Source organism: Heterodontus francisci, chromosome 41, assembly GCF_036365525.1.
Source record: "Heterodontus francisci isolate sHetFra1 chromosome 41, sHetFra1.hap1, whole genome shotgun sequence".
In the NCBI taxonomy this organism is placed as follows: domain Eukaryota; kingdom Metazoa; phylum Chordata; class Chondrichthyes; order Heterodontiformes; family Heterodontidae; genus Heterodontus; species Heterodontus francisci.
Window position 1 is genome coordinate 22,104,552 of NC_090411.1, and position 13,574 is coordinate 22,118,125.

Here is a 13,574-nt window from a genome sequence, read left to right on the forward strand (position 1 = left end):
CCCTCCTCACCTGGCCATAACACTCAGCATCAGCCAGAGTAGTCTGGGCAGCTGGCTGTATGGGACCAATAAAGACACTGGATCAGTGGTTGGCAGAGGAGCAGTCTTGGTACCACCCTGAGATAGGATGGTATGAGCCTCTCTTAATACAGGAATTGTCCCATTAGGTTGGAAAATTGCATTTGTAATTTCCTTATTTAAGAAAGGTGTGGGAGAGAAACCAGGAAATTATGGACCTGTTAATCTAACACCTGTTGTGGGGGAGGTATTGGAATCTATAAATAAGGACAGTGTGACAGAGCACAATTTGAGATGATTTGAGAGAGCCAACATGGATTTGTATAGGGTAGGTTGTGTCCAATGAACATAATTGAATTTTTTGAAGAAGTAATGTAAGTAACAGGAAATGGAATGTCTATGGAAAATAGGAGATGCAGAGTGTAACAGAAGGAGATGGAGTGAAATGTGCTGAAGTGAGTGGAGGAGAGTGCTGGTACTCAGGGGAGGAAAGGGCAGTGAGTCCTGGGGCAACAGGTAGTTGTGGGTTATACAGAGAATGAGGTGAGTTTTAGAAGTCATACCTTAGGAACCGTGATCATGTCATTACACATCTTCCTACATTGGAGCCAGATCCGTGGGGCGATGCTCTTAGCATTGACACCCTCCGCCACCTGCTCCCCTTACTGCCCAGCAGATTGGCGGATATCTTCTTGCTGCTTGGGGAGAAGGGAATGTCCCTCCTCCTGCTGACTGACTTCCTCCACCAGGGCCTCCAATGCACTTTGTCTCCTGAATGACCATACACTCCAAGCAAACCAACCCTTGTTTGGGATCTGTGCAAGACAACTACCTATCCTGCATTTAAATCAGCTTTCATCTGCCTATGGATGGCCAACCCAGTTTGACTAAGTGGCTCCTGTTCAGGCACGCTTGTGCTCAAAACATGTCAAACGCTGATGCTCAACTCTTATTCATGGAAAAAGTGGCTGCAGAATCCCGACCCATGATGCTCCTTCACGGTGTTGCCATATCCCAGAACAACCTCCCCAGTACAGTTTGACTCTATCGCTCAACTTCTACTAAATACCAATCCACTCTGTAAGATCTGGCAGAGTGGTGCTGCAGAACCTAAGTCCACCCAAGTGGAGAGTCCCAGACCCTGTCCCACATTGCAGGGATGGTATAATTTACATACAGGCACAATCATGTAGTTAGGGTGTTAGAGGAAAGGTTCTTCTTTATAATTTACTCCTCAAATCAATAAGATTGTGACACATTGAATATCAGATGTCACGGATTTATTAAACAGGTAATACAAGTAATAATGCGTAAACATACACTTGATGGATGGTTAGGGTTTCAAACATGTTACACTTCTGAGTTCAGAATCTTTGGCCTTTACAAATCCAAATACTCAATACTGTTACGACCAACTACTCCAGTCAAAGCCCCCAATCAAAATATACAATTCTGATTGTGGTGGGAGAAACGCACTGTTAATTCAATCCCGTCCCTCCACAGATCACCTACTATATCATTTTAAACTTTCCAAATTAAAGAAAGACCCAGCCACATTGTACTATCTATTAGCCCCCGAATGAGGCTAACCAAATCAGGTGTCTTTAGATCAACAAATTAACTGTTTAATTAGAAAAACTAAATTCTTAAACACTATGAAGATATAAACAACATTCGAAATAGAAAAAATTAGAGTCCTTGCAAATTTACAGTCCAATGTTGCTTGAAGTCCTCATAGCCGTCCAATGGGGAAAAAAGATTCTTACACAGGAGAACAGTCTAATTCCAGCAGCAAGTGATGCTTTCCTTCTTTCAGCAATAGATTTCAACAATTAACAAATTGCAAACACTTTCAATAGAATCAACCTGACTTTAGAATTTTTGAGGGATAGACGATTGCCACAGTCTAACTTCCCTTCCTTCAGTTTAAATTACCAGAGAACTCTGTTTTGGCTTGACTTTTTTTTAGAATTTTGAGAGATAATAATAACTAAACAGACAAAATTCTCTTCCTTCAGTTTAAATGGCAGAGAGCTCTTCTTTCGGGTACTAACACCAGCTGTCTGTCTATGTTCTGTTAGAACAGACTGTCTTCAACTAAAAAGCCAGTTCAAAATTGAATTGTAACAAATGTATCGCTTGATGCTCAGTCCAAGTGGCTGTATCCAAGGTAACCAGAATGCACCCTTTGAATCACAGTCTCCAAATGGCTGTATCCAACGGCAACCAAAAATACACTTTCTCCAACTCCAGAGACTTGCTGGTTCTTAAAGCAGTACGACTCCTTTTCCCGCCTTAACGACACACATATTCCCTGGAGAAAAAAAACTACAGGACCATGACAATACAAATAACTTATTTGATACATTTCTCTTGCTTCTTCTACGTGGCAATCTATTGTAGTCACTGTTGAAGCTCGGAAACTCCATTTAAGCAGCATTTAATTGACTTATCCTTTGTCAATAATTTTTGTTTTCCTTGCTTAACAAATTATTTCTTCTGTAAACTGGTAGAATTCCTCTACTTGGCCATCTTATCAATCATTTCACTCTTATTACATATAATTGCTATTCCATCAAGTGAAATTTTTAATTATAAGTCTGTCTTTGATTCAATACCATTTCATATCAGTCAATCTCCAAATAAAAAGCATGATGTACACCTAGATCGTTTCCCTTTTCAAAACAAACAGTTTTACCTACATTTGTGAATCATTATTTACTGGCTTGTCTTTTAGTGGTACCATTCTAGGATTCTGCCTTGGTGCTGCTGAAGTGCCCTAGTAAGGAAAGGGTTAATCAGACTGGCCTGAAATTTGTGAATGTTACACTGTTTTTTAATTAGGTTAGAAGGGAGTCAACTAACCATTGCTACAAGGTTTGTCTTAATTCAAAAGTTCAGTTCAGTGGTCACAGCATCTTAAATTGACTTATACTTCTCTGCTTAACTGGCAAAGGGTATTATTGCAAAATAAAGAGAAATCAATCACACCATCCTGACTTGGAACTATGTCGCTGTTCCTTCACTGTCACTGAGTCAAAATCCTAGAACTCCCTACCTAACAGCACTGTTGGTGTATCTAGACAACAGGACAACAGTTGTTCAAGAAGGCAGCTCACCAAGGACAATTAGGGATGTGCAGTAAATGCTGTCCTTGCCAGCGATGCTCACATCCCAGGAATGAATGAAAAAAAAACCTCAAAAAAGCAGTATAACATTATCAGACTTCCGACCAGTTTGTTAAGCCCTTTCTTTACTAGGGCATATCAGCAGTGCCCAGGGAGAAATCTAGAATGGTGCCATATCACACCAACAGAGCACAGAAGGCTTAGGAAGTGCCCAACAGAAATTCAAGTTCTGCACTCTTCGCTCCTCACTGAGCTCCCTTTAAGGTGATTGATTCCATCTTGGATCAATTACCTGGGCAACGACAATGGAGTGGTCTTTCCCTGGGGCTTCAGACCAACTCTCAGCTGGCACGAGTTTTCCTGAGGCCTTATGAAGGTTTAATGGGCAGAATTTCTGGGTCATCTGAACACTCCCTCCAGACATGACCCTATGCCGTGCCCATGCCCTCCCCACCAGAAAATGGCAAAAAAAATATTCAGGACAGAATCCTAATGGAGATAGTGATCACAATTCTGTAGCATTCACTGTGGTAATGGAGAGGGATAGGTATGTGCAACAGGGCAAGGTTTACAATTGGGGGAAGGGTAGATATGATGCTGTCAGGCAGGAACTGAGGAGCATAAGTTGGGAGCATATGCTGGCAGGGAAGGGCACGGTCGAAATGTGGAACTTTTTCAAGGAGCAGATAGTAGGGGCCATTGATAAGCATGTCCCTGTCAGACAGGGAAGGGATGGTCATGTGAGGGAACCGTGGTTGACAAGAGAGGTTGAGAGTCTTGTTAGGAAGAAGAAGGATGCGTATATAAGGTTGAGGAAAAAGGGCACAGGCATAGCTCTGGAGGGATACAAGATGGCCAGGAAGGATCTGAAGAAAGGGATTAGGAGAGCTAAGAGAGGGCATGAAAAATGCTTGGCGGGTAGGATAAAAGAAAACCCCAAGGCCTTTTACGCGTATGTCAGAAATATGAAGATGACTAGGGGGACCGTAGGTCCGGTCAAGGACAATAGCGGGAGACTGTGTGTTGAGCCGGAAGAGATAAGTGAGGTTTTGAATGAGTACTTCTCTTCGGTATTTACGAATGAGAAGGGGTGTATTACTGAAGAGGACGTTGTGAAACAGACTGGTAAGCTCGAGGAAGTGCTCATTAGGAGGGAAGATGTGTTGGGGTTTTTGAATAACTTGAAGATAGACAAGTCTCCCGGGCCTGACGGGGTATATCCAAGGATGTTATGGGAAGCAAGGGATGAAATTGCAGAGCCGCTGGCAATGATCTTTTCATCTTCTCTGTTGACGGGGGTGGTACCAGGTGATTGGAGGGTGGCAAATGTTGTGCCCCTGTTCAAGAAAGGGAATAGGAACAACCCTGGGAATTACAGGCCAGTTAGTCTTACTTCGGTGGTAGGCAAGTTGATGGAAAAGGTGCTGAGGGATAGGATTTCTGAGCATCTGGAAAGACACTGCTTGATTCGGGACAGTCAGCACGGTTTTGTGAGGGGTAGGTCTTGCCTCACAAGCCTGATTGAATTCTTTGAGCAGGTGACCAAGCAAGTGGATGAGGGTAAACCAGTGGATGTGGTGTACATGGATTTTAGTAAGGCATTTGATAAGGTCCCCCATGGTAGACTTATGGAGAAAGTCAGGAGGCATGGGATAGTGGGGAATGTGGCCATTTGGATTAAGAATTGGCTAACTGATAGAAGGCAGAGAGTGGTCTTAGATGGTAAATACTCAGCCTGGAGCCCAGTTACCAGTGGCGTGCCACAGGGATCAGTTCTGGGTCCTCTCCTGTTTGTGATTTTTATTAACGACTTGGATGAGGAAGTCGAAGGGTGGGTCAGTAAATTTGCAGATGATACAAAGGTTGGTGGAGTTGTGGATACCGAGGAGGGCTATTGTCGTCTGCAAAGGGACTTGGATAGGTTGCAGTGCTGGGCTGAAAAGTGGCAGATGGAGTTTAACCCTGAAAAGTGTGAGGTCGTCCATTTTGGAAGGACAAACACGAATGCAAAATACTGGGTTAACGGTAGGGTTCTTGGGCATGTGGAGGAGCAGAGAGACCTTGGGGTCTATGTGCATAGATCGTTGAAAGTTGCAACTCAGGTGGATAGGGCTGTGAAGAAGGCATATGGGGTGTTAGCGTTCATTAGCAGAGGGATTGAATTTAAGAGCCGTGAGGTGATGATGCAGCTGTACAGGACCTTGGTAAGGCCTCATTTGGAGTACTGTGTGCAGTTCTGGTCGCCTCATTTTAGGAAGGATGTGGAAGCCTTGGAGAGGGTGCAGAGGAGATTTACCAGGATGTTGCCTGGAATGGAGAATAAGTCTTACGAGGAAAGGCTGAACATTCTAGGCCTCTTCTCATTAGAACGGAGAAGGATGAGGGGTGACATGATAGAGGTTTATAAGATGATCAGGGGAATAGATAGGGTAGACAGTCAGAAACTTTTTCCCCGGGTGGAGCAAAGCGTTACAAGGGGTCATAAATTTAAGGTGAAGGGTGGGAGATATAAGGGGGATGTCAGGGGAAGGTTCTTTACCCAGAGAGTGGTCGGGGCATGGAATGCCTTGCCTGGGGAAGTTGTTGAGTCAGAAACTTTAGGGACTTTCAAACGGCTTTTAGATAGGTATATGGATAAAGGAGAATGATGGGGTATAGATTAAATTGTCCTTGACAGAGGACAAAGGATCGGCACAACATCATGGGCCGAAGGGCCTGTTCTGTGCTGTATTTTTCTATGTTCTATGTTTTCTATGTTCTAATTGGGTTCCATCTTATTCTCTGGCCCCTCTCCAAGAATTCCACCAAGATTCCTTTTTGGTCCCAATCAAAAAAAATTCAGGACCCAGATACCTACTTCCAGCCGATGCATTTTGTATCCCATCTTGCTATATAGTGGTAAGGATAAAAATTTAACATGTAGCTAGCAAGTGCAGAGGAGATACTAGAATGAAAGACTTTAGTTATGTGGAGAGGCTAGAGAAACTGGGAGTGTTCTCCTTACAGCATAGCAGGTTAAAGGGGGATTTGACAGAAGTGTTCAAAATAATGAGGGGTTTTCATAGGAGTGGATAGGGAGAAACTGTTCCCACCGATGGGGAGGTTGGTATCCAGAGGACACAGACTTAAAATAATTTGCAAAAGAACCAGAGGGGAGATGAGTAGAATGTTTTTCACACAGTGAGTTGTTGTGATCTGGAATGCACTACCTGAAAAGGTGGTGGAAGCAGAACCGAGAGTTGATTACTTACTTGAAAAAGAATAAAAATGCAGGGCTTTGGGGAAAGAGCAGAGCAGCGGATAGTTCTTTCAAGGGGACGGCACAGGCACGATGGGCTGAATGGCCTCCTTCTGTGCTGCATGATTATATATATATTTGATATAAAATGTAACAATATTGGACATTAATATGGAGTGCAATTCCGTAAGTATTAGGAAAAATCCTAGAATGCCATGAAATGAAAATAGAATTTGATTCATTTGGTCACCATAAATCAGTCGTCCTGAAGTTGTGCCTTACAGGTTAAAGCATCTGCAATGTTATAAAACGGCATATCATGAGTGGATAGCAGTGAAATCTTCAGGGGGGGTGGTGGGGGGTGCAAACTCCACCTATCTTCATATGGTAGGTGTAGAGCAATGGGGAGTGGAAGCCAGCTCCAGTGGTGAGTGCTCACCAGCCAAATTGCCCACATTTCCAGCCCTGCATTTCTGTTCAATAGAAGCAACAATAGATTTAAACCCTTCCTCTGCATTTTTAATTTGGTCATCAAACAGAAGCCCCAGGTATTTTGTCTTGATTTCTCCTGAATTGATGCAAGGGTGAAATACCCAGACTGATTGGCCTACTTCCTTGTCTGTCAGTTTGGTGCATAGCCCATGAGGAATCAACTTGATGACCAGACTCTTCTGATTCCTTACTGCAGATCCCAGCTTGCTCATGGTACTGCTGTGTATTTTTGCTGTCATGTGCACTTCATTCAAATCTCTAACTCCCAATAAAACCATTTGCAAAAGCATTTTTAGGTTATAGCTAGCACCTTCCAGCCAGAGGTAGAAATTTGTAACAGTGGCAATTTGGGGATTATGGAGCATAGCGTTGCTGACCCTCTTAAGCTGATTGAACAGATCCCTCTCATATATTTGAGCTTCTTCACAAAGTTTCTCTTTGTTGCTTGCAAATATCTTGCAGCGATCGATGTAGGCATCTATTATGTTACAGATTTCCTGCGCTTTTTCCTCATTGACTACTTTGCAAATTGCATTCTCCATGTTTTTGCAGCTGATTTTTTCAGAGTTATTTAAATATTCTTCTGGAGCAATAATATAAGCTAAACCCTGGTCTAGCCACAATACAAATTACAGTGTAAAGAGAAAACTCAATTTTTGATGGTGTTAAATTAGTAACAACTTCAAGGCATACTGATGCTGCTTTTCTAAAAAATGTCTTTATGAAATTACGGCTTTCTGCGACTTTTCCATATGCTCCTTGTTTCTTCATCTTCTGATACAGCTTTTGTACAGCATTTTCTGTCTTTTGCGCCAAAGTATTTTGTGCAGCATTTTTTTGTCTTTTGCGCCGAAGTATTGTTGCCCATGTTTTTCTTCAAATCAGGTTTATTCCTGTATCAAATAGAACTTAAGATACAATAGATCCCATAGTGGATGAAAGCCTTGATAGCAAACGTTTAAAGTCTCTTGGATTGAATTGCTCCTGACGGATGCCTAAAACACAAGCAGTAACAATTTGTTAATCACTTTCTTATAGCTTGAGCCTCGACAACAAGTGCTAGCAGGTTATTCAAACATGGGAGGCAGTAGCCAGTATGTCACCCAAGCAGCCATTCTTTATCTGTGAACCATCTGTGGGCTATATTACCATGGAAGCATCACAGCTGAGCCCAATCCTTCACAGTCATCTGTTCACTTCCATCAGGGGTTGCTGAGTAATGATTAGGAGTGGGACCCTCCAACTTCCCCCTGCCAGTTCTTTAGAACAGGGTGCTGAGGCTACAGAGGCTCAGATTACCTAATTCAGTGCAGAACCAATGCTTCCTTCGCATACTAAAATATGTTGGAAGTCCCATGCGGGAAACATTTTGGGGATGTTTTGTCGATATTGCTCATTTTACACTATCGAGATAAGGTGGAATAAATAAGCCTGTGGTCTCGGGAAAACAACAACAACTTGCATTTATATAGCTCCTTTAAACTAGTAAAATGTCACAATGTACTTCATAGGGGCGTTAACAAGCAAAATTTGTTCCCGAAGCACATAAAGAAATATGAGGACATGTGACTAAAAACTTGGTCAAAGAAGTAGGTTTTAAGGAGCGTCTTAAAGGAGGAGCAAGAGAGGTAGAGTAATACTGAGGTTTAAGGAGGGAATTTTCTTTTTTATTTGTTCATGGGATGTGAGCATCGTTGACAAGGCCAGCATTTATGACCCATTCCTAATTGCCCTGGAGAAGGTGTAATGAGCCACCTTCTTGAACCACTGCAGTCCATGTGGTGGAGGTACACCCACAGTGCTATTAGGGAGGGAGTTCCAAGATTTTGACCCAGCAACAGCGAAAGAACAGTGATATAGTTCCAAGTCAGGATGATGTGTGACATGTTTTTATTTAGAGATACAGCACTGAAACAGACCAAGAACCACCCATTTATATTAACCCTACAGTAATCCCATATTCCCTACCACCTACCTACACTAGGGGCAATTTACAATGGCCAATTTACCTATCACCTGCAAGTCTTTGGTGGTGGGCAGCGAAAACCCACGCGGTCACAGGGAGAACTTGCAAACTCCGCACAGGCAGTACCCAGAATTGAACCCGGGTCCCTGGAGCTGTGAGGCTGCGGTGCTAACCACTGCGGGTGGTGGTGTTCCCATGCGTCTGTTGCCCTTGTGTTGATAGGTGGTAGAGGTCACTGGCTTGGAGGGTGCTGTTGAATGAGGCTTGACGAGTTGCTGGAGTGCAACTTGTAGATGGTACACACTGCTGCCACTGTGTGTGCCGGTGGTGGAGAGAGTGAATGTTTAAGATTCTTTCTTGTTGAATTCCAGAATTTTTGTTGGATTCCAGAACTTTGTGCCTAGGCAGCTGGAGGCATGGCAGTCAATAGTGGGGTGATGGAAATTGGGGATGTGCAAGTGACCAAAATCAGAGGAGCTCAGAGATCTTGTGGGGCTGGAGGGAGTGACAGAGGTAGGGAGGAGCCTGGCTATAGAGGGAATTGAACATAAGGATGAGAATTTTAAATTCCAATGTAGGTCAGTAAGCACAGGAGTAATGGATGAATGGGACTTGGTGCAAGTTGGGTTACAGCAGCAGACTTTTGAAAGAGCTGGTTTATGGAGTGTGGATGGTAGGAGGCCAGCCAGGAGAGCCTTGGGATAGTCGAATCTGGAGGTAATAAAGGCATGGATGTATGAATGAGGGTTTCAACAGCCAACGGACTGAGGCTGGGACGGAGACAAGCGATATTACCGAGGTGGAAGTAGGCTGTCTTGGTAATGGAGAGGATGTGGGGTCAGCAGCTTAAGTCAGGGTCAAATAGGATGCCAACGTTGGGAACAGTCTGGTTCAAACTGAAACAGTGGCTAGGGAGGGGTTTGGAGTTGGGGCTAGGAAAAGAAGTTACAGGAGTGGAACAAAGACATTATTTTAATTGGGGAAATTTCTGTTCATTCAATACTGGATGTTGGACAAGCAGAGTCATTAGAGGGATCAAGAGAGGTGGCAATGAGGTAGATATGGGAATTATCAGCACCCATTTGCAATCTGACCTGGTTTGATGACGGTGCTGAGGGGCAACCTTTAGATGAGAAAAAGGTGGGGGCCAAGGATAGAATGTTCAGTGACACGAGAGGTGAAACTGCAGGCATGGGACGAGATGCTATTGAAGGGGATTCTCTGGCTATGACTGCAGAGACAGGAATTGAACCAGGTGAGGGTCATCTCACCCAGTGTGACAATGGTGTTGGTGGAGGATGGTTTGGCCAATCATGTCAAAGGCTGCAGACAGGTTGAAAAGTATGAAGAGGGATAGTGCACTGCAGTCACAGTCACATAAGATGTAATTTGTGACATTGATAGGGGTCAAGTCAGTGCTGTGGCAGGGGCAGAAACCTGATTGGAGAGGTTCAAACACGGAGTTGGGGAAAGGTGGGCACAGATTTTGTCCAAGGACTTTGGAGAAGAAGGGGAGGTTGAAAATGGGGCAGTAGTTTGCAAGTGCAGAGGGGTGAAGGATGTTTTTTTCAGGAGGGGAGTGATGATAGCTGATTTGAAAGGGAGGGCTCAGTACTGGAGGGGAGGGAATCATGAACAATATCAGCTAGCAAGACAGAAGGATTTATGAAGATGGATTACAGTGGAGAAGAAAAAACCAGGGGTTATCTTTACGTTCCAAGATGATCCTGGTGTAGTTGAGCAGTTTTGGCAGAGGAGAGCAGAAGCTAATAGTAATTTATGTAGTCCAACCAGACATGGTGATGAATTGCTTCAACCAGTTATCAACCATAAATTTTCATCTCTGTGTGCCAAGAAAAATAGGAGTGAAAATGACACTGTCATTACACTGAGGTGTAAATGTGATATCAAGAAATCAAGAGGGTGTTGGATACAGCAAAGGCTATGGGCTTCAGTAACTTCTTGGCTGCAGAGTTGAAGACTTGTGCTGCAGAACTAGCATTACCCTTAGCCAAGATGTTCCAGTACAACTGCAACACTGACATCTGCCTGACAACGTGGAAAATTGCTCAGTTTGGATTCCACCAGGACCACTCGGCTCCAGACCTCATTATAGCCTCGGTCCAAACATGGACAAAAGAGCTGAATTCCAGAGGTGAGGTGAGAGTGACAGCCTTTGTGATTAAGGCAGGATTTGACCGATTGTGGCACCAAGGATCCTTAGTAAAATTAAAGTCAATGGGAATCAGGGAAAACTCTCATCTGTGGAAAATCATACCTTGTCTAAAGGAAGATGGCTGTGGTTGCTGGAAACCAATCATCTCAGCCCCAGGACATCGCTGTAGGAATTCCTCAGGGAAGTGTCATAGGCTCAAACATCTTCAGCCTCTTCAATAATGACCTTCCCTCCATCATAAAGTCAGAAGTGAGGATATTCACTCGTGCACACAGTGTTCAGTGCCATTTGCAATTCTTGAGAATTATTGCACGAAGTGGCAAGCACTTGGACAACATCCAGGTTTGGGTTGATAACTGGCAAGTAACAATTGTGCCACACAAATACCAGGCAATGAGCATCTCCAACAACAGAGAAGCTAAACATCTCCCATTGCAACTCAATGCTATCAGGATCTCAGTATGTAAATATTGTAAAGAATCCTCTTCTTGTAAGTCCGCATTCAATATCTGTTGAACACAGATACTTGTCAAATCCCCCACCATCAACATCCTGGGGGTCACCATTGGCCAGAAACTTAATTGGACCAGTCACATAAATACTGTGGTTACAACAGCAGTTCTGAGGCTGGGTATTCTGCGGCAAATGACTCACCTCTTGACTTGCCAAAGTCTTTTCACCTACAAGACACATGCCAGGAATGTGATGAAATACTCCCCATTTGCCTGGATGAGTGCAGCTCCAACAGCACTCAAGAAGCTCAACACCATCTAGGACACAGCAGTCCTCTTGACCAGCACCTTAAGCATTCACTCTCAATACCACTGGTGCATGTAGCTGCAGTGTGTACCGTCTACAAGATGCACTGCAGCAACTTGCCAAGGCTGCTTCCACAGCACCTTCCAAACCTACCTAAAAGGACAAGGGCAGCACATGGGAACACTACCACCTTCAAATTCTCCTCCAAGTCACACACCATCCTGACTTGGAGATATATTATCATTCCATCAGTGTTGCTGAGTCAAAATCCTAAACTCCCTACCTAACAGCACTGTAGGAGTACCCACACCACATGGACTACAGTGATTCAAGAAGGTGGCTCACTATCACATTCTCAATGTTAATTAGGGATGGAACACAAATGCTGGCCTTGCCGGTTGAGCCCACATCCCATGAATGAATAAATAAAAATAAGTTAAGTAAAAAGTATACGAGACAAATGGACAGACACTGGGTTGTAGAAGTGCCTCTGCTTATGTTCCGAGGCAATTCCCAACCTTGAGTAAAGAATAAGAGGTTTGGAGGCAGGTGCTTACCAATCCCTGATGAAGCCTTTTATGTTATGCCAGAGACAAGTGTATCTGCTGGACTTTACGTGGGAGCTGAAAATGTTATTTTTCTTTGTTCCCCTTCCTCCTTATCTCTCCGTCTTTTTCCCTCGGTCTCCCTTTTCACTGTTCTCTTCTATGATCTGTTTGGACTCTTTCGTCCTTTTGTGTGACCTCCAATCTCACAATTTCGCTTTTTAAAAAATTGCATGTTCACCAAACAAAGGAGCGCAAACAAGCTCACTGCTCAGACTTCTTGAAGCGTTAGCTGCAGATTGCAGGAAACTGTTCTGCGTCAGCTCGTTCTACACAGTTTTCAACTGTTTTTACATTAGTTTCTGAGTCATGGAACCTGCCTTTATGTAAGAAAACAGCTGATACCAGAGTACTTGGAGATGGGACAAGCAGATTAGTTTCTACTCGAAATGAAAATACAAACAGAAAATGCAGCAGGCCAACTTACATTTCAAGGAGCAATGGCTGAGAAACATTTCAAGTGGGACCCCCCCCCATCATTTTTGAGCATAATAAAAACCTTAATCAGAGTACTCAACCCGAGGCTCAGGATTGCTGCACATCTATGTTAAAGAGTTTAATGCAGTACTTACTGTTATCCAGTATAGTTCAGAGACTGGACGCACCCATAGAATAAAAGGAGAAGAAAGTGAAACTATTTTGATTCAAGGAAATTGTGACATGAAAACTTCCTTGTTCCATTTGAAACTAAAAATAAACACTCAGCAGGACAGCAAGTATCGGCTTATAAAACATAAGACAGTTGGTGTTTCAGTTATAAAAACCTTTCCTCGGAATTGAAAGATATTCCAGATGGGCAGCATTGAGAAGGGAGCAGAATAAAGGGGAAGTGGGGGATAAAAACACAACGGACAGAGATTGGAGGAAGTACATGAAAATTGCTGCCTCGCCCAAATGGTGTGTTTGGGGACACTTTTATTTCCTGTGCATATCACTTCAGCCATTTAACCATTTAATGCCTAGGGATGTTTTCCTGCATTAAAGGGGTTACATAAATGCCAGTTGTTGTCGTTATTCCTAATCCTCATCGTAGCACCTTACAGGCCTTTTTATGTCTGCTCTTTCTGCTTGTGTGTAGCAAGGATGGAAGAAGGTGACAATAGGTCATTGGAGCATTGGAGAAAAGAATTTTGAGGTCAAAGGAAGAATCGCAAAGTAAATTTGTTACATTTTACAATGTTAGCTTACAGCA

The 13,574-nt window shown here is 43.4% G+C and overlaps 1 protein-coding gene across 2 annotated transcripts; it reads right to left on the reverse strand.

Moving 5' to 3' along the window:
- Positions 1 to 1,294: 1,294 nt before the first annotated feature.
- On the reverse strand, positions 1,295 to 13,222 carry LOC137353341 (uncharacterized). Of its 2 annotated transcripts, none has more exons than XM_068019490.1 (2): positions 12,955 to 13,222; positions 1,295 to 7,871 (listed from the first exon to the last, which is right to left on the reverse strand). In XM_068019490.1, the coding sequence occupies exon 2, from the start codon at positions 7,416 to 7,418 to the stop codon at positions 6,765 to 6,767; it is 654 nt and encodes a 217-aa protein (XP_067875591.1). In that variant the 5' UTR covers positions 7,419 to 7,871; positions 12,955 to 13,222; the 3' UTR covers positions 1,295 to 6,764. The 2 variants fall into 2 exon arrangements, with proteins under 2 accessions (XP_067875591.1, XP_067875592.1); XM_068019491.1 differs by lacking the exon at positions 12,955 to 13,222 and adding an exon at positions 12,335 to 12,547.
- Positions 13,223 to 13,574: the final 352 nt, after the last annotated feature.

Bases quoted from the DNA above. Each gene is read 5' to 3' on its own strand.
- LOC137353341 (XM_068019490.1), bottom strand. From the start codon at position 7,418: ATGGAGAATGCAATTTGCAAAGTAGTCAATGAGGAAAAAGCGCAGGAA.